This window comes from Notothenia rossii (genome assembly GCF_949606895.1).
Source record: "Notothenia rossii genome assembly, chromosome: 6".
Lineage (NCBI taxonomy): Eukaryota > Metazoa > Chordata > Actinopteri > Perciformes > Nototheniidae > Notothenia > Notothenia rossii.
In genome coordinates this window covers 65,023,039-65,048,904 of record NC_136909.1, presented here as the reverse complement: position 1 = coordinate 65,048,904, position 25,866 = coordinate 65,023,039, and the positions used below count along the sequence as shown (strand labels likewise).

General features: G+C 40.2%; 2 protein-coding genes across 5 annotated transcripts in view; both read right to left on the bottom strand.

Moving 5' to 3' along the window:
• Positions 1-206: 206 nt before the first annotated feature.
• On the bottom strand, positions 207-16,248 carry pcgf6 (polycomb group ring finger 6). 2 transcript variants are annotated; one of them, XM_079688616.1, is made up of 11 exons: positions 16,216-16,248; positions 15,618-15,695; positions 15,407-15,506; positions 14,646-14,742; positions 14,391-14,446; positions 14,255-14,314; positions 13,880-13,997; positions 4,877-4,904; positions 4,661-4,759; positions 999-1,085; positions 207-890 (listed from the first exon to the last, which is right to left on the bottom strand). In XM_079688616.1, the coding sequence occupies exons 2-11, from the start codon at positions 15,672-15,674 to the stop codon at positions 840-842; spliced, it is 753 nt and encodes a 250-aa protein (XP_079544742.1). In that variant the 5' UTR covers positions 15,675-15,695; positions 16,216-16,248; the 3' UTR covers positions 207-839. The 2 variants fall into 2 exon arrangements, with proteins under 2 accessions (XP_079544742.1, XP_079544743.1); XM_079688617.1 differs by lacking the exon at positions 16,216-16,248 and having other exon boundaries at positions 13,880-13,979; positions 15,618-16,183.
• A 4,274-nt stretch (positions 16,249-20,522) lies between these two features.
• Positions 20,523-25,866, bottom strand: part of LOC307042794 (RING finger protein 122-like) — a 12,121-nt gene continuing 6,777 nt past the window's right edge. For all 3 annotated transcript variants that reach the window (XM_079686898.1, XM_079686897.1, XM_079686899.1), the window contains 4 exons: positions 25,549-25,591; positions 25,392-25,433; positions 23,898-23,980; positions 20,523-22,742 (listed from right to left, as the gene is read on the bottom strand). In XM_079686898.1, the coding sequence (XP_079543024.1) occupies positions 22,622-22,742; positions 23,898-23,980; positions 25,392-25,433; positions 25,549-25,591 (289 nt within the window). In that variant the 3' untranslated portion in view covers positions 20,523-22,621. The remainder of the gene's footprint in view (positions 22,743-23,897; positions 23,981-25,391; positions 25,434-25,548; positions 25,592-25,866) is intronic.

The window sequence follows — 25,866 nt, the reverse complement described above, 5'->3', positions numbered from 1 at the left end:
ACTTCTGTATCAAATTCCTAGGACTTGCAGCACTTTGAGCAGATCACCATACAACTCTACTAAAGGATAGAAGAAGATCAGAAATAGTTGGCTTTTGAAATGGGGAATTCATTTAGTGTAGCAACATATTAAACAACGACACACACTGGTGGGAGAAGAGCATTTACACCTTAGGAGGAAATTAAGCTCAAACCAGGAAACGTGGATGAATCGAGAAATATACCTCAGTTGAGCAGTCATTTATTAATTCATTCTGAGAAAACAGAGAAGGAAAGGCTTTTAGAACAAACCCCATCAGCAGAATATACAAATGCCATTGAATTAAATATGTCAATCAACACAAAGCAAGCTGTAAATAAAATAAACAGTATATAAATCTCCACACAAAAACTTTTGGTAGTTGAGGTCCTTTTGTTTCAAGCCCTTAAATCACAACAATCAATATGAAACTCCGCTCAGCCCTTGAGATGATAAATAAAGAAAATAAGATATAGTTCCTGGTTTCCAAAAAACATAAGTAATCAAAACGCACACACACACGTTTTAGCGACAACAGCAGGCACAACGTTGTGGTGTGGAAAGAAGCACCCGGAACGATGCCTTCAAAGACATCTTGGCAGTAAGTCAAGGACTCGGGTTTAATTCAATTTGCATGATGGCAGTTCTGTTAATCAAATGTCTTTGTGCAACAAACAGAAACCAGGGCTGTCCTGATTGCCCAGTGATAATATTATTAAAACAACTGACCGTTGCAGTTTTAAATGTTTAGATCTTTCAGACTGTTAATAAATAAAGGAAATCCAAGTGATGAGTTCATGGACTACATCCACCTCTCGTACTCATGGCTGGGAGGGCAGGACCAGGCCAAAATGCAGCACCAACAGACCGTCCTGTAGCAAAATGGAACCACAGAAAGAATCACTTAAAGGTATTCCTGGCCTTCTTCATAATGTAACGTCTTAAAATGTCTTCCTCTTGTGTTTGTTTGTGGGGCTCACCTGCAGTGCCTCTTCACCCACAAAGCTCTGAATGTCCTTCAGGGACTGGAAGTGATCGAGGAGGTGATCTCCACAAACCACGTCCACCTGCAGACACATTTAGAGCACAGCTGTAGATATTTGATCAGACACCGTATGCCTCAAGACATTTCTGTGTGTGTATGTGTTCAAATGACTTTGCAGAAAGGTTTCAGGGTATTCAGTCCTACATTAAATTCTGACTTCAGAAATGTGTAGGTTTTGACCAAAAAAAAACCATCTAATTCTGGGCTTAAACACCAACTCTTAAAAGTAAGTTCTCACAACTTTTAGGTTATGTCCAGCTAACAGATGCTGAGTTACTCCGCTTCACAATAACTTCACACATGTCCTTTTTGTTTTTATGTTTGAAGATCATCTGGTTCTTTGTCAGTTGAATTCATAGGAATTGAAGGTAAGCTGCTATGACCTTTGCTAAAATAGACAGCATACAATCACCGGCAAGTCTTTCTCTGTCCACTCTCATTTTGTCCAGACATGCCAGGGTGCAGCATTGAGGACAGGAAATCAATGTAAGCTGCTAATCCTCTTCCAAGTGTTACTAAACACTTGATTCACCTACACCTGAACTCGTCTAACCGAGTAAACTAACATTTCTGTTTCTTTGCATTTTGAGAAAAGGGGAAAATATCTGATTTAATACCTGGACCTTCTTTTACAGCGTGTCCTTGTCTCTTGAGACATACATGTGGTATCACTGCACTTATGATGTGATTATAATCAGATTGAGCTTGATCTTCAGCAGTTATTGTTGCCCTTTCGATGTAGGCACCCTGCTGGGTTTTGACCTGAACAGTTGACCAGTCGCTGTAGCTGTATCCCTGAAGGTTGTATTACAAATGCACAACCACATCTCTCCTCCTACTGTTTAACATGGTAAATATGCTGACAAGATGCATGCCTTTCAATAACTAAATGACAAGGCAGACCTCCACTATGTGCCATGCTGCTATTCCAGGGGAAAAATAGCCCCATTAAATATATCACAGAAATTATTTGGAGAGACCCTTTTCAGTTGTTTTGGCTAGCCTGCATTTACCAGTTTAATATCTACAACAGGCATGGGCAAACTAAGGCCTGCGTTGGGCTTTTGAATCCGGCCCGCCGAATATTGGTACAAAATTGTCCAAATTATAGTAAAGACCGCATTCATTTTGCCTTTTTTTCCTGCAACACCAGGCATTTCAGATGATCCCACTAGATGGCGCACTCTAGACACAATTGACCTTAGCTGGAGTCTGGTCTGGCAACCCGGCAAGATCTAAGAACCAAATACGTCACGCTTACATTGGAGGGAGTTGAGATTAACGTGAGCAATAACAGTTCATGGCGAGTACGGCGAATATGAGTTGTAACAAGCAGTAGCGCTGAGCAAAGTGACTAGAACGCGACCACACACTTATAAAAACAGTTATATAAAGTCAGGCAACACTAACCCGGCTTAGTGTGATTCTGTTTATTTGACCTTACTTTAATAACCATCCGTTCACTGTTATTGACCATTTTGAAGAGGCAGACGTTTTCCTGTTGTTTTGTATTAAATGCAGCTATCTGATGGAATCAATACATGGGCTACATGTGGCCATCACAAGTAAAATCCTAACGAAAACTACGCCGGTAAAATAGGCGTGTAGAAAACGGCTTATGCCACAATATGATAGCAACAAGTAGTCAAGATAGTCTGATTAGCTAACATCACCTGTAGAATGCCAGAGAAACTTTCATAACAGCGTTGTGATGCCAAACAGCTTTCAGACTAAAACACATTCACTTATGGGGATGGGGGATATTTATCAGCTGCTTGTGTGACAGTCAGACAATGAAAACTTTACAGCGGCCGCTGCCACGAGTTAAAGGGAGAATAAACTCCGGTAGACGAGCAGCACTGCAGCGGGCAGTAATGCAGCTGAACCACATTAATAAACAATGCACCACGGCACTCTGGAGAAAGGTACAAGGTTGGAGAAGTAGCCTAGTTCTTTAATTTAATCTGGCTTCGTATAATTAAAAACTACCAGACGCAGTCCTCTAGTGATGTTGTTGTGAGCGGTGTTGCGGAGAAAATCAGCGACGTAAAACGCTGTGTGGGTCATAAGAAGGCACGTAAACGGTTACGTCATGACGCAAACGATGACGCAATGACGCAATAATTCACCTTTGAACCTAATTCACCTTTGAACCTGCATCTGTAACAATGAGTGGACCAAAGAAAAGAAAAGTCAACATTGAGTGCCGAGTGTATAATGAGGAGTGGACAGCTAAATATCTTTTCAGCGATCTGCTACTGGCCCGGCACATCTGTTAAATTTTAAAACTCATAGTGGCCCCCGGGCCAAAAAGTTTGCCCACCCCTGATCTACAACATGTTAGATGTCAGTTAGGCATGTCACCAACAAACAGATGGGGTCATTATTAAAAAAAAGTAATATATTACACTACTTTGTTACTCTCTACATAAAGTAACTCGTTACTTTACTCGCAGGGCCGGCCCGCCCCTCCCTACAGGCAGATCACGCAGACTGCTGAAGTTTCAAATGTTCTCTTTAGTTCAGTTTCCTTTGTCGCATAAGACTGATCCAGATAGCTCCTGAATGTTTTCCTATCTAACCATGGATGTCCTCTGTCTCCTGCTATCTGTACTTTGCGCAGTATATCTCTGAAAGATGTTGATTCCACTGTGCAAATGGGCAACATTTCCTCTACTATGAAGGATGCTACAAGCCTGGCCAATCCCTGCTTTGGTTACCGGTCCTCCAAATTCGAATTTTTGCTGCTTCGGAGTTGGCGCACTCACAACATCCTCACTCTGGGTTCGGGGGTCCTTAGCTATTAGCTTCACCTTAGCATGGGTTCTTTGCAGGTGTTTTTTGAGGTTTGACGTGGTGTTTACAGCAGAGGATAACAGTTTGCACCTCACCGTCACATTCCTGTCTATTCTTCGGACGAACTCAAAATAACGGGCATACCTCCACCCCTCGAAAGACTCAGCCATGTTTATGCAGCACTGCACGTGGAGATGTGGACGCGCAAGTCGCACAGATTACGTACATATAAACCTGTGGCGGAAACCCCTCTTGTCTGTCAGTGTGATTATGACTGATTTTACGAAGTAACGCGTGTCGGGGCAATGTTAGTAACTGTAGTGTGATTAGAGAATTATAAAAGTTACACGCGTTACACTACTCCGTTACCAACAAAAGTAATATTATTACAGTAACGCGTTACACCCAACTCTGCCAACAAATAACTGTCTTCCCTGCAATGATGTAAAATGGTTACAATCATCTTTTCAAATACCTTTTAGAATGTGTAAAAATTGTGTTATAACTATTAGAAATTGTAACAGATCAGCTGTGTCACGCAGTAGTAATTGGAAATAACACTGTTGTTGTGGGTTTACAACAGTTATTGTTAATATGCATTATATGCCACAGGTGTGATACTCTTAATCTGTGATCCCTCTCACTTGCATACACCACAGGACCCTGTACACGCCTACACTATGCTGTAATGCCAACTGCCTTACTGTCCCGCTTCCAAGTCTGTCCCAAACTGTCAACTATCAGGATCAGTGTGGGTGTGTCACTTGGAGAACTCATTAGCTGTAAGCCTGGCACACTCACCTGGCATGCTGAGCTCAGCTCCATCATCCTCCTGATGAAGATCTCCACGTGGCGCACAGTGGCCTCCCCGGACACACGGACGTACCGCCTCTCTAACGGCTAAACAGGGACAGGGTGATCAGGGTGGAATGTACTAATTATTTACATATCTTTCTGGTAAACATAAGCAATTATAATACAATAACAAGTGCTACAAATAGTAAGCGGGGGTGTTACCTTGTAATTAGCGATGCCCTCTTCAGCCCTGGAAAACAAAACAGAAGTTAATATATAGTAAGGACAACTTTATGGTAAAAAAACAACAACAAGCAGTCAATTCAAGAGAACTGGCCCTCTAGTGGGATGTCTGTGTTACTACACGTACAGGATATTTCATTCACTATGGCCCAATCCCAAACCACACCCTACACCAGGGTAGGGGGGGACGACGTTAAAAATGTAATGTCTTCAGATTAAGCAGTCAATTCAAGAGAACGGGCCCTCTAGTGGGATGTCTGTGTTACGACATGTACAGAATATTTCATTCACTACGGCCCAATCCCAAACCACGCCCTACCCTTTGGGACAAACTCCCCTCTCTCCGGCCGAAACAGGAAACACCAGCGCTTTTCCCTTTCTAGCTCAGAGCGGGAGCTTTTCTGGTTCAGCTCCGGTTTCCCTTTTCTGCTCCAGCTCTGTTCTCACCGCCCAGAGCTGCCGCTGCTGCGTCATGACGTCACCGTTTACGTGCCTGCTTCATAAAATCCAAACCGCGCGGAAATCCCTCACATCGACAAAAACAACAATGGCCGATTGTATTGAAGCGCTGTTCGCTTTGGTTATCCTCTTACGAAACGAAATGGAAGGCATCGGACGACTTTACTTGGAACTTTACAAACATCACATGCGAAATGCAAAACTTCTTTGTGGTCTTCAGCATCTACTTCAACGGCCCTGCCCCCGCCTCGACGTAAAAGAGACGTAAGCGACGTCACCTCTTAGCCCCGCGGCTCTTGCCCATGGCCGTATCCACCATTGAGGTCACCGAGGTCCGGACCTCGGTATTTTTTTTCCAGCTGTGTATGTATATAACAAAACTTGTGAAATAATTGCACTAAACGGGGTTCTTTGTAGTACTTCCGTTTACTGACAATGGGGGCGCTGCATAACTACGTAGCCTCGATTAAAGCAAACAGAAGAAGACGACATGTATCAAGTATCAACAAACCACCGCAGCCCGGACTTGAACCGGAGCAGCGGAGGAGTGATGAGGTATCTAGAGATCTGAGTCCAGCGGGCTGCTTGTGTTTCTGTTCATTAGTGATGGCGAGATGAAGCCTTATGAAGCTTTGAAGCTTTCCAGCCAATTGGTTCGCAAAAGGGTTCATCTCATGAGGCTTCATCATGGGCTTCATTTGAACACAAACCCCCCTGTTGGTCAAAGTGTGTAAAACAGGCAGATTGGACATCTCAACAGTGTGCTCTATCTCATACCGAGTTCCCAATGAGTAAAGCCTTAGAATAACTCTAAACAACGAACATAAAATCATATGTTCATGTTAACAATATTGTTTTTATTCCAGTTTATTGATTGTGATTGAAAAGCCTAAGGAGGCTGGTAAACATTGCAAAGAGGGATTTGTATTCCTTAGTAATATTCATAAACTTAACCATGTTGTAGCCTGAGAAAGGCTAAACCATATCAAAGAATACATTTATTAACTACATTATCTCATTTAGCTGTAGCTTTTATAAACAACAAAAAAGACGTATTGACGAGTCGTTGAACCAGGTACCCTACGGTCGTGAGTCAACTGCTTTCCAGCTGAGCCAAAGCACACACACTGAATCTTCCTGAAAACACTGTAAGATATTTATTCCTGTATTTATTCATGTTTTTATTCCTACATTTATTTATGCTTGTATCTATTTATACTTATGACATGTTCCGACCTCTATATAAGTGAGGGTCTGAGCTCTTTTAATTCCATCGTGTCACCAGCGGGCCCGGGTACAGGAGGGGTAATATGGTTCTTATTATGTTACCATGGGTATTATGAGTGTTGTGGTTCAACCGATCTGAATCGGTTCCTGAAGCAGTCACGTGGTATCGACAGGCAGCGAGGCTTCGTTTGTCATCGATGACGTCACTGGTCCAAAACGATACAAGCCTCGATACAAGCTTCACAAAAAGCTTCGGGGATTACTCGACACACGCTCCGAAGCCTCGGCGCAATACGTAACATCACTACTGTTCATCAGGACTTCATATGACCAGCAGATCCTGTCTGAACGCTCTACGTTACTCAGTGGACGTCCGACAACATGCACACTAACTTATATTGCAGTTATAGGCTATACTTTGGTTTAAATTGCGTGAATAAACTAGAGATCTAAAGTTAATTACATTCATCCAATGTTAGAAGGATTACCTTTTAACAAACGTTGTCATGCTTTTCTTTCATTTCAGTTTGAGTAAAACATTGGAGATATAACATTGTATTGTTTTCTTTTTACACGGACTCAGATATAATGAAAAGACTACGTCAGTCGAAGCTCAGCTTTGGTAAGGAAGAGACAGGACAGGCAGAGATAGAGAGAGAGAAAGTGATGGAAATCAGGGAGGAACTGCAGGTACAGTCACACAAAAGAATGTAGGCTTAATAACCCCATCCATCTATCCATCTATCCATATATTTATCTATAACAATGGTCTTCATTTACAAATAGACAATAGGCATAATTGTAAAACAACATACAGTGGGGAAAAAAGTATTTAGTCAGCCACCAATTGTGCAAGTTCTCCCACTTAAAAAGATGAGAGGCCTGTAATTTTCATCCTAGGTACACTTCAACTATGAGAGACAAAATGCGGGGAAAGAATCCAGGAAATCACATTGTAGGATTTTTAATGAATTAATTGGTAAATTCCTCGATAAAATAAGTATTTGGTCAACTACAAACAAACAAGATTTCTGGCTCTCACAGACCTGTAACTTCTTCTTTAAGAGCCTCCTCTGTCCTCCACTTGTTAACTGTATTAATGGCACCTGTTTGAACTCGTTATCAGTATAAAAGACAACTGTCCACAACCTCAAACAGTCACCCTCCAAACTCCACTATGGCTAAGACCAAAGAGCTGTCAAAGGACACCAGAAACAAAATTGTAGACCTGCACCAGGCTGGGAAGACTGAATCTGCAATAGGTAAGCAGCTTGGTGTGAAGAAATCAACTGTGGGAGCAATTATTAGAAAATGGAAGACATACAAGACCACTGATAATCTCCCTCGATCTGGGGCTCCACGCAAGATCTCACCCTGTGGGGTCAAAATGATCACAAGAACGGTGAGCAAAAATCCCAGAACCACACGGGGGGACCTAGTCAATGACCAGCAGAGAGCTGGGACCAAAGTAACAAAGGCTACCATCAGTAACACACTACGCCGCCAGGGACTCAAATCCTGCAGTGCCAGACGTGTCCCCCTGCTTAAGCCAGTACATGTCCAGGCCCGTCTGAACTTTGCTAGAGAGCATTTAGATGATCCAGAAGAGGATTGGGAGAATGTCATATGGTCAGATGAAACCAAGATAGAACTTTTTGGTAAAAACTTAACTAGACGTGTTTGGAGGAGAAAGAATGCTGAGTTGCATCCAAAGAACACCATACCTACTGTGAAACATGGGGGTGGAAACATCATGCTTTGGGGTTGTTTTTCTGCAAAGGGACCAGGACGACTGATCCGTGTAAAAGGAAAGAATGAATGGGGCCATGTATCGTGAGATTTTGAGTGACAACCTCCTTCCATCAGCAAGTGCATTGAAGATGAAACGCGGCTGGGTCTTTCAGCATGACAATGATCCCAAACACACCGCCCGGGCAACGAAGGAGTGGCTTCGTAAGAAGCATTTCAAGGTCCTGGAGTGGCCTAACCAGTCTCCAGATCTCAACCCCATAGAAAATCTTCGGAGGGAGTTGAAAGTCCGTGTTGCCCAGCGACAGCCCCAAAACATCACTGCTCTAGAGGAGATCTGCATGGAGGAATGGGCCAAAATACCAGCAACAGTGTGTGAAAACCTTGTGAAGACTTACAGAAAACGTTTGACCTCTGTCATTGCCAACAAAGGGTATATAACAAAGTATTGAGATGAACTTTTGTTATTGACCAAATACTTATGTTCCACCATAATTTGCAAATAAATTCTTTAAAAATCAGACAATGTGATTTTCTGTTTTTATTTTTCCTCATTTTGTCTCTCATAGTTGAGGTATGTATACCTAGGATGACAATTGCAGGCCTCTCATCTTTTTAAGTGGGAGAACTTGCACAATTGGTGGCTGACTAAATACTTTTTTACCCCATTAGACATCGATTGCAGTTATGATGTCATAATAACATACAATTGTATAAAACACAATTTGCTTACATCTTTGTTCTCTTTTGAGAATCAAACCAAACTGATTTAAAGTAAAAAAAAGAATGCAAACAAACAAGTGAAATTAAGTAAATGGCTGAATTGCTTTGAATTCACTGGCAGGAGCGACAAGTGAGGAGGAGCAAAAAGTGAACAACGAGGGAGAGATTGAACAAAGAGAAAGAGTAGAGGACAGAGAGTAATGAACAGGAAGAAGACAGAGAGACTAAAGAAGATGGAAGAGAGGCTGCAGGTTATGGAAAGGAGAGAGAAATGGAAAATGAATGTTGACAATGTTTTGTGATCATTTTAGCCTTTTATGCATGTCCAGATCATTAATAGTAACAATCAACTGATTCTCATGTATTACACTTTCAAAAATAATTTTATGCTGACATTGTCAGCCCACTGACATGGTTTGAAATCAATATATTATCCAATGTGTGATGCCCCACAAGACTTAAAAAGCACCTAACTAGATCATGAAAACCCCAAAAATCTCGGGGGGTATCCCCCGAACCCCCCTAACATATTTGGACCTCGGTATTTAGGAAATCCTGGATACGGCCCGACAATTGTTTGGAACTGGAAGTGAACCGGATTCCAGAGCTATGATGCGGCGCCTCTGCGGTGTAAACAGGAAGAAACTGTATTTTTCAGGCTCCAGCTCCAAGCCGGAGCTGAAAACGCGTTTGTGTGAAAGGGGCATTAGACACAAAATAAAAATGAATAACTAAAATTAAAAATCTTTAAATTGTGTTTCTAGACTAAAGACAGGTATGATCCTAAGTTAAAAAAATATGAGGTTATCATGAGGTTGTTAACATCGCAGTTTATCAGTGGATGTTTGCTGGAACTACTTGTAAACAGCGTGTTTCCTGACGGACACACACAGCATTGGTAGAGACCGGTCTCCAGTCAGCACCGATGCAGACTCGCTGTTTGATGGCTTGATAACCCACTCCCCCTCCACACCGCTCCAAACTCGTTGGTTTGGAACAGCACTTAATGTGGCGGACGGAGGGGGTAGTGTGTAGGGGTAGGGTGTAGTGGGCGGTTTGGGATTGGGCCTTCTACAGACTGTGTTGTACCTTTTTCAAACAAGAAGTATTTATTTGTGTCTACAGGCCAAAAGCATTAAATGAATAAATTAAAAATATGTTCTAAATAAATAAGAATGGTAACATTAAAAATAATTGACTATTTTTTTCAACTGAAATGACATGCTTGTTTTTAAATAGAGAAAGGAAGAAAAATATTTTTTTTAAAACAGGACCAGTAGTGTATCAGTTCAAATGTGACTAATCAAAACCCAATAATGGCCGCATACCATTTAGACCTGACAATTGCAGGATTCTTCACTGGTATTGTGCATGCTGGCTTGTTGGCACGGCTTACAGAAAGCAGTGCCATTGTTGTATTATTAGTACCAACTGTGCTTTTTTATGATGTAAAAAGTCTGCTGTGAAAATGCCTCTTGGTTACGCTTGTAAAAACACTGTTACTAGGAAACAGACAACAAAAATAGACCCTGTTTGCAGAACACATTGTTTTTGGCATGTCAACACAATGTTACAAAGGACAAATGTTCTTCCACTTGACTCTGTATGAATTTCCCAGAGGCTAAGCCTTTTCCCATCAACCTCACACCAGGTGTGGCTAATTAACCAATAAAGACATCTCACTAACGACTGCAAAGAAAAGTTCTGGGTTGCGGTCGGATAATCCAAAAATCAGCTCCTAAATTCTAACCCTATCGTCTATTCCTTGACCTCTGAGTGAAACGTCACAGGGTTAAGGGATAGTGGATAGGAGAATTCAAAAGGATTTAGGAGAAGAGACTGTGGTACTTTAGATAATCCGACTGCACTTTCACTATCCGACGTGTTTATGATACGCCAACGGACGTAATAAATGTGCGTCTGCTGCTGTGGGGAAACTATGGAAACTACAGTTTTCTATACAGAGGACTACATGGATGTTTAATAAGAATGAGGGACTACTGTAAACTCATCTAGAGACTCTGCACCGTGCTCTGATGCTGTTGCTTTATGCTTTATGAACATGGACAACAGAGAAACATATTCTTCATGACCAAAGTTGGAATTTAAATAAAAAAGGAAAGTGAAACTTATGCTCGTTGTCACCCTTTCCCTCCGGTCCACATTAATACAAATGATCCCAATACGTATGATTGTATGAACTATGAAAATATCTTAAAATCAATACAGATGTATTTATTATAAACATTAGTCCTTAACATCTATCACTGTGTATATCACCATTCAAACATCTTTTAAAAGTTGAACAAACCCCACACAGCTCAGTAAATACTGTGAAATGCTGAATTTATTTGATAATTTCAGTCAAAACTAACGTTCATATTTCTCTTTGATTATAATACTGATGAACGTTCAAAACAAAGCACTTTGGCAACTTATCACATATGTTTTAAAATGCTTAATAAGCACCGTAACTTTCATGATATCATTTCTCGGTCATAATCGGTTGTTTCCGTGAACGGCCGATTGTTGTGTGACGGCAAATGCTGCGGCTGCAAGGCATTGTGGGGCAGCATTTTCTCCTCTCCTTTCGTCAAGGGAGGTCCAGTGGTTCCGAAGCAAAGGAGGTTATAAAGGAAGTTTGAAACCTCCTTTCCTATCATAGAATTCGAACGGCACTTATCATGGCTGCCACAGAGGGACTTCCGGGTCATTTCACTCCGTTAGGAAGGTTCCTAAGCTAAATGGACTATTCCACTTCAGCCCTGGAGCACGGTGTAGAAACTCAATGAGAACACGGGAGAGCTTCACTTGATGGCAGCAATGAAGAATGTATTGGAAGTTACGGCCAGAGAATGGACAAAGGCATTTGTATGGTGACGTGACCATACGCAGGTCCAAATAGACCAATCCGTGGAACTCCTCACACACACACACACACACACACTCACTCAGCCTTGTCTTTTCTCAGCTGCGGCTCTGCGGATTTCTCAGCCTGAACTCAGCCTGAGACAGCGATCCAGCTCACACTGTCCGCAGCAGCGAGCCCCGCAACGTCCCACCAACACGGCACCCAGACCCCACGCAGCATTCTCATCTGCTTGTCATTACTGGTGTCATTTTCTGTTTGCTAACGCCATTGTAAAACATAATCACTGATGTTCCGCTGTAACGGTGGTGGACTCATCAGAACAGAGTGGGCGAGCTGACCAATCAGAGCACACTGGGCTCACAGGGAGGGGGGGCAGGAGCTCCAACAAGCCGTTTAGGACAGAGTGAATACACATACTATACAGAGATGCTGTATGAGAAACCAATGTTATTTTGGAAAATTGAACAATGTAAATCTATTCTAGTAGACCTCAACAATGGAATTATGATCAATAGAAATGGCCATGTCATGGGACCTTTAAACATACACTACCAGTCAAAGGTTTGGACACACCTTCTCATTCAAGTTTTTTATTTATTTTCAAATGTTTCTACATTGTAGAGTTATACTGAAGACATCAAAACGATAAAAGAACACATATGGAATTATCTACTAAACAAAATATTATCTAGTAAACAAAATATTATATATTATTATATTTAGCTGGCAACTGCAGAATGCTGTGATAGCCATGCTGGTTAAGTGACCCTTGAATTCTGAATACATCACCAACAGTGTCACTAGAAAAGCCCTCCCACACCATCACAATTCCTCCTCCAGGCTTCACGGTGGGAACCACACATGCAGAAACCTTCCGCTCACTTTCTCTGCATCTCACAAAGACACGGTGGTTGGAACCGAAAATCTTAAATTTGGACTCATCAGATAAAAGTACAGATTTCCACTGTCTAATGTCCAATCCTTGTGTTTCTTGGCCCAAACAATTATCCTCTTCTTCTTCTTGTTCATCCTCAGTAGTGGATCTTTGCATCAATCGACCACGAAGGCCTGATTCACGCACTCTCCTCTGAACAGTGGATGTTGAGATTGTCTGCTACTTGAGCTCTGTGATCATTGATGTGGGCTCTAATCTGAGGTGCTTTAATTTGCGGTTTCTGAGGCTGGTAATTCTGATGTATTTATCCTCTGAAGCAGAGGTAACTCTTGCTCTTCCTTTCCCGGGGGGATCCTCATGAGAGCCAGTCTCATCATAGCGTTCGATGGTTTTTGCGACTGCATTTGAGGATACAGTCAAAGTTCTTGACATTTTCCAGATCGACTGGCCTTCATTTCTTAAAAGTGATGATGGACGGTCGTTTCTCTTTACTGAGTTTAGTGGTTTTTGCCATATTATGGATTACAGCAGTAGTCAAATAGAGCTTTCCTCTGTGCACTAACCCTACCACTGCACAACACAACTGATGGTCTCAAACTCATTCAGAAGTAATTCCACAAATTGACTCTTGACAAGGCACACATGTTAATTGAAAACCATTCCAGGTCACGACCTCATGAAGCTGACTGAGAGAAGCCAAGAGTGTGCAAAGCTGTTATCAAGGCAAAAGGGGGCTACTTTGAAGAATCTAAAATATAAATCATATTCTGGATTTTGTAACACTTTTTGTTAACTAGATAATTCCATATGTGTTCATTCATAGTTTTGATGTCTTCAGTATTAATCTACAAAGTAGAAAAAATAAAAAAATAAACAAAAACCACTGAATGAGAAGGTGTGTCCAAACTTTTGACTGGTACTGTAGTTTAGTAGATTTTCTTTGTTCTGGGGCATAACATAATATCTAGCAGAATGTCTACTAGGTTGATTACTTTTTAAATAGGTAATACAGCTGTTGTGACAAAATTCTGTCCAGCATAGCTGTATAGATCCTTACCCAACAAACTCCAGCAGCAGAGATACATCCAGCTCAGGAGGGATGGTGAACACAGACGGGGGAATGTTCTCTTTCTTCTGCCTCTTTATGACAACAGGACCTGGAGGCGAGATTACAACTGAAAAGCAGGAGAGGCAAAACACAAGGTAATGGATTGTGTGACAATCTTTCATGTTTTTGATGCTGTTGACAAACCCATGTTTAAAACCCATGTCTGCTTAAATGAACAACGCAATTAGATTAACTTAATACTTCAAAAAGCTATTCACAGAAGGAAAAGTAAAGTCCAGAACATTAGATTACAGAAAATCACAAGCTTTTATCTGACGTTGCACCAAGCCTTCTGATTTTAAACGTTTAAGTTTAAAGAATTACCTGTGTTTGGCACATCCAGCCCTCTCTCCTTGTAGAATTGACACATTTGTTTTCTTTCGGCTGTGGAATAAGAGTTGAAAGAGATAGAGTACATGAAGACCATCAAAATGATTGTGACTGTATGTACTGTACTTACACTCCTCCAGGAAGGGAACCATTTTGTAAACAATATCCTGCAGTTGTCTGTCAGGCCTGCAGGAAAACAGAGAAAAAGTGTTCAATAAACAAACTGTTCTTACTTGGAAATAAATGCAACCACATTTCTGAAATTAAATCTGAAACATAATCCTATAATCATTGAAACTCTAAAACATACAGTATGGTTGACAGAGGTATCATTATTTTTGGTACAACACAATTGAACTAATGCATCACATATTGACAGACCTACCTGATGTTGTAAGTTGGTTGTGTCTGATGGACTACAATGCTGCATGTTGGACACCTGTTGTTGTAGAAGAAGTGCTTCACGATGCAGCTTTTGCAAACTTGGAGAAGATAAACACATCAAAATAAAGTCAGGACAGTAGATGGCAAAGAGAGATTAATATGGACTTGTAAATATATGATATACATATCAATCTTTGAGACCTCAGAACTATAATCTTTGATTTTGAAGATAGTCATCTTTTAAATTCAATGTGTCTGTTAAACAACTGAGACATTCAGTGAATTTAGTGCTTTAAAAATTATCTTTTCAAAGAATATTGATTCACAAACTATAGAGAAACGGTCTCCTCCAATATACCATGTGTTTTGCGTTTCTGTGATGACATTTCTGATAAATGTTGTCTATATTAAGATCAGCTATAACCTGGATCCGCTAAACACAGAATGGTTAAACTGCTCTCTTCTTGTGTATTGTGTTGTTAAATCTGATATGCATGGTATAGGACCATCAATCTAGGAAGGACATATTGGTATAAGCATCCTGAAAGTGTACTTGCATCGCTAATGAACATAGTTCCATTGTTTCCTATGTGTCTATCTGCATCCCAAATAGAGAAACCCTAATTATTGCGATACAGTAAGTGAGGGACATAATGTATTACATTAACATCCCAGTTCATGTGGATCTCCTGCATCCTCTCAAAGTATTTTGAGGACTCCAGAAACTAAAGCAGACCTCTGGTATAACTTGTTGTCACTCACATGTGTGCAGGCACTCTATGATGGTGGTGGCATCGATGAGGAAGCAGCTGCACAGGGCACAGCGGATATATGGGTAGAATTCACTGAGAGGACGCTTGGGCTGTGAGAGTAAGCACAGTGTCAACGTTGCAGCTTAAACATACATACAGCGTTACATTTGTTGTCTGCCCCGAAAAACAATAATGAAAAGCAATAGTAAATGTGAACGCACCTCTTCTTCGTCCTCTGAATCGTTTGTTGTCCCTTCATGACTCAAGCGAGGCAACATTCCCAACAGCTGTTTACGACACTAAGTTAGAACGAAAAAGAATACATCTCAAAGATACGAGAGAAGAACTTTCAAATTAAGTGTTTACTTTAAAGTACGAATGACCTCAAAACGTCGACGTTGTTTGGAGTTGCCAACGAATTAAGCTATGCGTGGCTAGCTGGCTAACGTTAAATACATTTAAATGAATTTGATTGGTAAGAGACACAGCATGCTAATGTAACCTCAGTTAGCTAGGTTAAACGCCCAGAAGCTTGCTAATACTACAAAAGACAACTTAAATACGAAATAAAGCTACTTCTTAACTTTATATACTTTGCTTTACACTCGCGCTACTCTATTTCCCTCGTGCATGCGGCATCATCAAAAATAACTTCCGGTCTTGATCATTCAAAATAAATGAGTTGACAAGAAGAGCAATATTCCATACAAAAAAGTAAAACAAAGCATGTTTGAAACAACAAGAACAAGTCCATTTGAATTTTTTTCTGATAATCCAGAACATGTTGAACAAATCTGTTTATTTTGAAGACAAAATTACGTATTTCCGGAGATAGACACACGAGAGCAACGGTTCTCCTGTGACTTGCCAGCAGGGTTCGCTGAAAGCACATAAATACAATCAATAAAATATATTAAAAAATAAACGTTTCAAGAAAAACAGACGTTTATTGTTTAGTTCCTGTATTTGTATATGTATTTATTATTTTCAGTTTTGCGAGACACGGCAGGCAAAAACATCGTTTTTTATGCACTGGTCAATTTTGATATGTTGTTCTATTTTGATTCCATAATTTGTTTTCTTTCAGGCTTTTGGAAGGAAAATATACAAAATACACATTTAGGTGTTTCTTTTACTATAGTTTGTCTATTTGCGTCTGAAGGTTTCTCCTAAATTCACCAAAAGTTAGCTTTCTAACGTAACATAAAGTACCGCTACCGCTGTTTGCACCATATGTCATTGACAACAGAGATATCATTGGAAAGCTCTGTCTCTCCTGCACAATGTCATCGACTCATCGGATCCAAATATGGTCATTTCCTTTGTATCAGCAACCAATCGTGAAAGTACGAAGGGGTCGTAAACCCAAAAACTAAATCTCATTAGCTGGTGTCTGATTGATTGATTGATTGATTGAAAAGTTTATTAACAGCTTGTATATTGGGTGTAGTACAGTACAGCTCAAAACATACAATTGTTAAGGGGATGCAGACCAGGGACATAAGACATACCAAGTCTACAGATATTCAGTTAGTAACAGAGTCTAAAATGCGAGTATATACATAGATGGGGGGGGGGAAGCTGTCCATTGTACGACAGTTTGAGATTTGTACCATTACCAGAGCCAGTTTTGCAATGCTCTCCCCCGAAGGTGCTCTTTAAGAGAGGTTTTGAAGGTAAGTATAGTTTTACTTTCCTTTACAGTAGTGGGAAGAGCGTTCCACCTTGATGTGGCATAATTGCGAAACGTGTATTCCCCTTTTTTTTTGTTGCCAAATCTGGGTTTTACATGATTTGTGGAGCTCCCTCTGGTGTTATGATCATGGTATTCCTTGACCTTTGGGAAGAATTTTGACATGTACATGGGTACCATAGAGGTGTAGTGTATCTTGTAGACCAGGCCCATTGCAAGTAGCTGTACTCTGTCGTCTACTCTAAGCCATCCTAGGTTGTCAAAGTGGGCAGAGGTGAGGTGGGTTCTAGATGAAAGGTCAAGCAGTAGTCTGACCAGTTTATTTTGTGAGGTTTGAAGTTTTATTTTTAGCGCCTTGGAGGTGCTATGGTACCATGACGTGCAAGCATAGTCATAGTACCCTTGAATGAGTGCTCCTGCCAGAGTTTTCAGGGTGTTTTTGTTTACCAGAGAGGAGATCCGGTATAGGAATCTAGTTCTTTGATTGACTTTTTTTATTACATTGGATGCCATTTTGTCACAGGAGAGGTTTGCCTCAAGAATAGATCCTAGGTATGTAATTTCCTTCTTACTTGTGACAATAATGTCACCCACTGCAACTGAGAAGTCGTCGGATTTGCTGAGATTTGTCCATTTCTGACAACGTGATTAGTCAATTTCTGACAACGTGTTCGTTCAGATGTGTCACGTGGTGTGCTAAAACACTACCTGGTTTAGCTTTCGGTGGAAATTTAAATCTCAAAATGGCAAAAGAACATCGATAAAAACGTTCACAGAGAAGACGTCAACAATTGTCACTTGCATGAATAAATGTTAGACAAATGACCCTGACCACGAAATACCTTCACAGCGTGCGTCGAGGCGCAAACTGTCATCCAAAGAACAGGAGGGTTTCGGTAGCGCCTCACAGCAATCTTTAAAGGTCGTTTTCTCAAAATGAGTTTTTTCTCCTCTTCTGAGTGAGACATTTCCACTTCAGTAGTACTTACATACACCAAACCTTCCAATTATATCCCTATCAATATTCTGAAGGTTTTTACAGAAGGGTTTGTTTATATATCATTCATAGCCTGAATTATATAACATATCTAAAAACATGGCGAAAATTTATATTTTAGGGCTGTTGACACTATTTTCTGATTAATGGAGTGATAAAAAGAGATATCCAAAATCCCTTCTGTAAAAACTTTAGATTCTAATAATGAACAAAATGAAACAAGAATTTCGAAACTGACTATCCAATATCCAATTGTGTACCTGAAAGTATTGAAATATGCGCATATTTAAAGTGGACCTATCATGCTATATTTGAATAATATAGTGTAGGAACATACCTATATAAGGAATATTTATACTTTTTATTTTTCAAAATACCAAACAGATGCATTTGAGCCATTCCTCATTTCATGCTGATTCTGTGAGAACAGCACCATCCACAGGCCTGGCATATGTACTACAGCGTCTCCAGCGCTTTCGAACGGCAATGTCCGTGGCTGTCCCCTCCTGATTGGTGGAGTTGGCCCAATAGCCGTAGCGCCACTTCTGTGACGTCATAAAAGTGTTCAAATCTGGATCAGTCTGTATCAGATCCGTTGCAGCCCCTTTTTAAGAGATTTGGGTATGGAGGAAAATAGAGAGGGTTGTGTTTTCTGACACTTGGTGAGTTCCCTGGAACACCGGGGACACTCATGCCCCTTTCACACCAACGCGTTTTCAGCTCCGGCTTGGAGCTGGAGCCTGAAAAGTACAGTTTTTTCCTGTTCACACCGCAGCGGCGCCGCCTCTTAGCTCCGGAATCCGGTTCACTTCCAGCTCCAATAAATTGTCGGTCTAGAGGCAAGAGCTTCGGAGCTAAGAGGCGGAGTCGCTTACGTCTCTCTTACGTAGAGGCGTGGAGGAAACTAAACCCACCTCCCCTGAACATGGGTCGACTGAAGAGTCTCGTCATGCCTGCCTACAAGCAGTAGTGCTTATAAACACACTTTATAAAGTCAGGCAACATGCAGGCTTCGTGTGATTCTGTTTATTTGTACCTTACTTTGACCATCCGTTTACTGTTATTGATCATTGTGGAGAGAGGCAGACGTTTTGTTTTGTATTATAGCAGCTATCGGATGGAATCAATACTTGGGCTGCACAGGTTGTCGTGTCCGACTATCACAAGTAGAATCATAATAAAAATACGCCGGTAAAATGTGCGTGTAGAAAACGGTTTATGCCACAATAGGATAGCAATAGCAAGTAGTCAGTTTAGTTTCTGTTGCTATGCTAACATCACCCATTTTATACCAGAGAAACTTTCATAACAGCGTTGTAATGCCAAACAGCGTCAATTCAGACTGACACATATTCACTTAAGGGGAACTGGGGATATGAATCAGCTGCTTGTGTGACAGTCGGACGGTGAATACTTTAGAGCGGCCGCTGCAGTGTGAGGTAACCGGAAGCTAACGGGAGAATAAACTCCTATGGAAGAGCAGCCAGCACTGCAGCGGTCGGTAAATGCAGCTGAAACACATTAATAAACAATTAATCAGGGCACTCTGGAGAAAAGCATAAGGTTGGAGAAGTCGTTATCTAATTTAATCTGGCTTCGTGTGATTAAAAGCAACACGATCATCGACCCGACGCAGTCCCCCATTGTTGCTGTTGTTGTTGTGAGCGCCATAACGCTGTTGGGGAGCAAATCAGCGATGTAAACGGTGACGTCATGACGCAGCAGCAGCAGCACCAGTCGGGCTCTGGGCGGTGTGAACAAAGCGGGAGCAGAAAAGCTCTAGCTCGGAGCTAGAAAGGGAAAAGCGCTGGTGTGAAAGCCGCAATATTCATGTATAAAAGACGTACAAAAGTGCATTTTGCATGATAGGTGACCTTTAATGAGATTATGGTTTATTTGCTTGGGCCAAATTAAATGCAAATATAAGTTGCCAATTCATTTCACACACAAAAAAATCCCCCCTGATGGTGGCACTACATGAGGTCAGTGGAACTCTACAGAGCGCAGCAGGTATGACATTTTGCAGGCCGAAATTGGAAGTTAACATTGCGCTGGTTATCAGAAGCAAAAAGCTAATGTTATGCTATAAACCAACTAGACCACAGTCACATGACTTCATGGCTCCACCGCTCCACTACTAAACTGAACGCGGACTCATGCTCGCTTGACACGAAACAACCAGAAGTGCAACATTTGCTAGCTAATTTCTGCAGCACTTTATTAGTAACAGTCAGTAGGATTTGTATCATAAACATCTATACAAAATCGAATTACATTTCATCCAATAGTTGTCGAGAGATGACTTGTTCAGTTTAGACCGGAGGGGACCAACTGACCCTCAGATGTTGCCGTGGGCTACCCTGTTTAAAATATTTTTTACGGGCCTTAATTAACTGTAGAAGTTACCCCCGCCACACACAATAACCCATGTTTGAGTCATGTTTGGAGATTTTTTATCAGGCATATATGTATTTGTGGAAATCCTTCTGTCACGTTAGCACAAAGTTGTTAACATCAACCCAAAGCAACTAAAATGTTGTAAACCTTTCCATATATTATAACAACATATAAATACAAATATGTAAGTGTCAACATGTAGCAAAACTAGAAAAAAAAGACTTGGATCCAAATGACCATATCAAAACACCAGATATATTTTTCTTCTTCTAAAGTCAGAATATTCAAAAGCATTTACAATTTACAGAGTACTCAATATATATTACATGGTACATACAGAGGAGGGTGTTTATGGTGCACCTCACTCAAGAAACCAGCTTAAACAGGCTCTTCTATCAGTGCACTGTGTCTATTTATATCACTAAAGTACAAAGCACTTACATCTGTCCCAAAGGCAACAGTGACATCCAACTCTTTGACAAATGACAGTCAAGTGTTCTCGCAACACTGACAATAACAATAAAAAGTCAGTAATAAAACAAAACCGTACAAGACATCAGATCCCATATGACGTAATTGTCTTGCCATTTAAGGCTTCATTACCTTCACCCGGCTTGGCAACACTGACGGAGCTTAATAACTGTGAGGCAATCAGAGGTTACAGCCAAAATATACATGACCCTCATACTTTACAATTTTCTTAAAAATCCTCTTTTTTTCTTTCATCACAAAATCTGCATGCACGATCAAGTTTGGAGCAACAAAAAGCCAAAGGAGGTTTAGATATTTTCACAGCTGGTGTCCGTCATTTGAATCTTCCTCTATCGAAGCTCCATTTCTTGTGGCTCTGCATGCGGGTCATTTTTTGGCTAATGTCAAAGTGGGCAGACTTGTGTTTGTCAAACAAACATTTCACAGAGGAAGAGCTGCTCTGATGGCAGAAATAATATATTAACTTGAGTTGCAACAGTAACACCATCTTCACACTCTGATGATGATGCCAACGATTTTTGGTGATGACATGATGTTAATGGTAAATCCTGATGCTGTTGTCTTGGTGTCGCATATGCTGTTACACCATTTTATTTATCTCTCCAAAAGTTTATTTGAATCATATTATTACATCAATCTTAAATTATTGATTTAACAATAATAAAGGCTATCAGTAGACTGAAGAAAAATGTTGAAGAGCATTTGTGATTTCCTCTATATCGAGCAGGGGCTTTTGGATGCCTGTACGTTAGGGTGTAAGAGTCATTGTAAGCTTGGCAGTTAAATATAATTTCTTTTAACATTTCCACATTAAAATGTCTAAAAAACAATGAGACCTATCTCACATTTTGTCGGGTTTTGTACTTACATTATCCAAAATATTTTAAACACTTTAAAAACCTAGAGAAATACATACATTGTAACTCCTTTGTGCAAATGTCAGCGTTGGGGTTGTCTCCTAAAAGCTTTTTTCTATTTTGAAGCCACATTATTGTTCACCTGGTCCATTTCTTTAGGAGAAGGAGACCTCTCAAAGTAATTAGGCTCACTGGAGAAGCTGACTGAAATGAAGGCAATGGTGGCGAAGACTACAACTGCCATGATTCTACACCACTTCCCTAGAACACTTGTTTTGTTTGGATTGAAAGACCACTAGTGGCAAAAAATATATATATATATATATATTGTGCGTTTAAAGCAGAGCCAGACAACTCAGGGCTCTTCATCTAAATTGTGTCCATTTCCCAAAGAGCATGTCTATAATAGAGAGTAAACTGGGATTACATACATACATGCTCAGTGTGACGAGTGTTTCTCTAATTTAGAGGATCTGCAGCTTTAAGGCACTTAGCTTACTGGCTTTGTACGATTAACGGTAGAATTTAGGCTTGTCTGCTATTTATATGCCATATCAAGTATTAGCGGATAATTATTACCTTTTCCACCCCTGTGTTAGTGTTATAATCTCCCTCCACATATTTTAGGCTCTTTGGCTCTGCACTTATCATTTCTACTTCCAGAGAAGCTCTGTCTTAAAATGTTTGCATTATACCTAAACCACCATCTGTAGGATTGGGAAACAGCACCCATAGTGACAGGTGTCAAGTGACTGGAGTGTAAGGTGCTGCTGGACATCCATCCCCCTGTCAGACCTCCAAGAGACTCTGGGGCTGCTCTTGAACTTGTTGGGGTGGGGGAAGGAGGCGACAAATGGGCTTGTTGCACATGGGGCAGACACTGCGGATCTCTAACCATTTCATCAGACACCTGAAGAAAGCAGATAGATGAGACATGTTACCATATTTAATCATTTCAAAAGCAAGACAAAGTAAGTTACTGAGGTAGGTCTCTAATGTTCAAAAAGCTCTTTATTTTTCTCATACTTCCTTTGCTGCAGCTACACTCTTCAACCTCTGTCTTAAACCAGAGCCCAGTAAGAGATGTCCCGCCCCTTAGCCTATCACGTACAATGTGTTGCAGCGCTAGCCAATAGAAGCGCGAATGTCATGTAGTTATGTCCCATGTTACGGAAGTCAAAAGGAGTCCAATGGAGGCGTTTAAGGCATGGAGGAGTGTGTGGGAGAGAACCTTCCTCTGAGAGAACTTTGGGATTTTAGCCTTTGCAGACCATTTACATGCACTAAAACCTATATAGTAAACTACAGGAAAGGGAAAACCAAAAAAAGCACAACGAAACCTCACCATGTTGATTACTAAGCTGAACACATTTTTCATCCCAAATGTTTTGTTAAATGCATATTAGTATATAACTGAGGCATTGTGTATGGTTTAGGCCTGTTGAATTTAGGTGAAATCTTCAGATGCAAACACCTAAATATACACAAGTAGAGGTGCATTTTGACCTATGATTTGCAGTGTATGAAAAAACCTGTTTTTCTTCATCAACAGATGCTAACAGGACTGAACAAACAGATATACAGGATCTGTACACAGTTCAAAGATGCTGCTGACACAGGTGGGAAAAGACCGGTCTGAAAGAACTATACGTTACACCTCCGCTGCAGGGTGAAAAGCGGTCTCTATCACTTTAAGCATGCTGCTCAAACATGCAGCATAATGTTGTCAGGAATTTAATCGTCATTTTCTGAAGAGCAGCCTCAAAAACTTGCTCAATATCTTTTTTGCTCAGAAAAAAAAAAAAGAGCATGAAGGGGAATTTTGTGTGAAAATCTGGTTCCTCAAGATTTTTCCATATAATGTCTTGAATTTTTTTTAAGAAAACAAATATTTTTAAGGGTTTAAAAAATGACGAGCAATTTGTGAAAAGCCAAACAAACTAATCATATTTGGTGTTTTTTTCTTCTGGTTTTTTACGACTAGGAGTTTGAAACACAGTTTGCAAGTTCACCAAAATATGGAGTCAGCTATTATATGAATACAAGGCAGGAATATAGAACTTACTTCTTGTGAAAGGCGTGAGAACATGAGCACACTCCAAGCTCGTCCCTGCTGCGGAACTCGTCTAAACACACCGCACATGTTTGCTAGAAAGGAGAAACGACAGGTTAGGAAAACACTTCATAATCAACACCTAAAGTATAGGTAATATCTTAAAGAAATCAGAATCGTCAATATACAGCATTTACAAAGTCTGAGCAATAATGCTTGTTCACCTACTTGTACTGTGGGATTCTTTACATAAATAATCACCAGTAAAAATTCTCCATGAATAAATTGAAATAAATGTCATCATTGCCATAACCCCTATTCATCTTAATACTCAAAAGTATGTATTTTCTCACACCAACACTTCCTGGAATTAAATTGATAAGCTATAGACTCACTACTTAGTATTTTCTCATTTTCTCATTGTCTTTTCGATATTATTATGTACGATTGAATCGGGACATAGGGTATAAGTCAGCCAGAAGAACGTTCACATGACTGTCAGAGCCACCTTTAAAAATGGTCAGAGTGAATATACAGTATTACCTTTTCATTATGGCCAGGTAATACTTGGCAAAATGACTCAAAATAGTAGAGTCAGTATTTTTCTGTCTTATAATAATAATAATAATCCTTATATTTATTATAGTGCTTTTTCAATGACTCTCAAAGCACTTTACAAATACACATTACACATACAGATCATACATACATGTAATGGTCATAAATGATTATGTTTTAATCATTTATTTTCTTATTTCCCTAAATGCATATTTCTGTTACTATTTTGCCCTGTGTTAGTATTAACTCTTATACATTTTACATGTATTACTATGTTGGGGGTTTTATTCTTATAAAGTTATAATTTCTGAACAATCTCTGGTACAAGATTGTCTTACGTGATTAACCAAATTCTATCTAATTTTCTCTTTTTTTGTTTCCTAAGAATGGTAAATTAGAAGGAATATCATATAGCAATCATTCATATTTGGTTGATGCTTTAAGGGGGCCATATTATGCTAATTTTAAGGTTCATATTTGTATTTTGTGCCTCTACCGTGACTTTAATGTTCAAAAAGGTCTTTTTTTTCTCATACTGTCTGTTTTTCACCCTCTGTCTGAAACCAGAGCCCAGTCTGCTCTGATTGGTTAGCTGGCCGGCTCTGTTGTGATTGGTCAATGGCTTAGAGTTGTCCCGCCCCTTAGCCTATCACGTACAATGTGTTGGAGAGCTATCCAATAGAAGCGTGAGTGTTAAATAGGGATGTTATTATGCAGTAAATCCTTGAATTATACTGCTATATTTTCACACTATTATTGGACAACATTGCCAATAATAGAAATTGAAAAGTACTTCTGTTTCCATTGTAGTTACGCACATTATTTAATGTGTTAGTAAAAATTGCAGCAATCAACTAATTTGAATACAAGTTAAAGACACAAGTCACCAACCCACTAAAGCATTTATTCCACATTGATTTAGCCTATTATTCTCTGTATTCAACTTACCCCAATAAGGCTCAGCTTCTTCCCCGCTCCTTTCAAAACAACCTGTGGAAGAGAATGAGACTTGTGACATAATGCATATTTCACCAGATAAAAAAAGCAGATTAAAATAGTTTGAATTACAATTGAACTCAAACTGGATATAGTATAAACATATTACCTCATTGTAACCATACTGTTCTCTTGCACCTCTTCGCCTGAGTCTGTGAAGCAGAAAAAAGACGTATCATGCTGTCATTTAGAGTCATAAAAATGATATTATGTGCATGACTCCACATCTGTATTCCTCACGACATGTCTCGTCATGCTGTAGGAATCAGCTGAGAGTCAAGAAGCCCTGGAATTCACACAACGCCAAATTCAAGTTACAGCCTGTGCATCTATACGCTCACCGCAAACAGGCTGTAAAACCTTCAAGAATGTGCCCTTATACATGAAGAAGAATTCTGACTGTAATCCAGTTCAGTTAAGTTGATTA

Bases quoted from the DNA above. Each gene is read 5' to 3' on its own strand.
- pcgf6 (XM_079688616.1), bottom strand. From the start codon at position 15,674: ATGTTGCCTCGCTTGAGTCATGAAGGGACAACAAACGATTCAGAGGAC. The intron at 15,507-15,617 runs GTGCGTTCACAT...TTACTCTCACAG, and splicing joins ATTCAGAGGACGAAGAAGAG to CCCAAGCGTCCTCTCAGTGA. The intron at 4,760-4,876 runs GTAACACCCCCG...GTCCCTGTTTAG, and splicing joins AGGGCATCGCTAATTACAAG to CCGTTAGAGAGGCGGTACGT.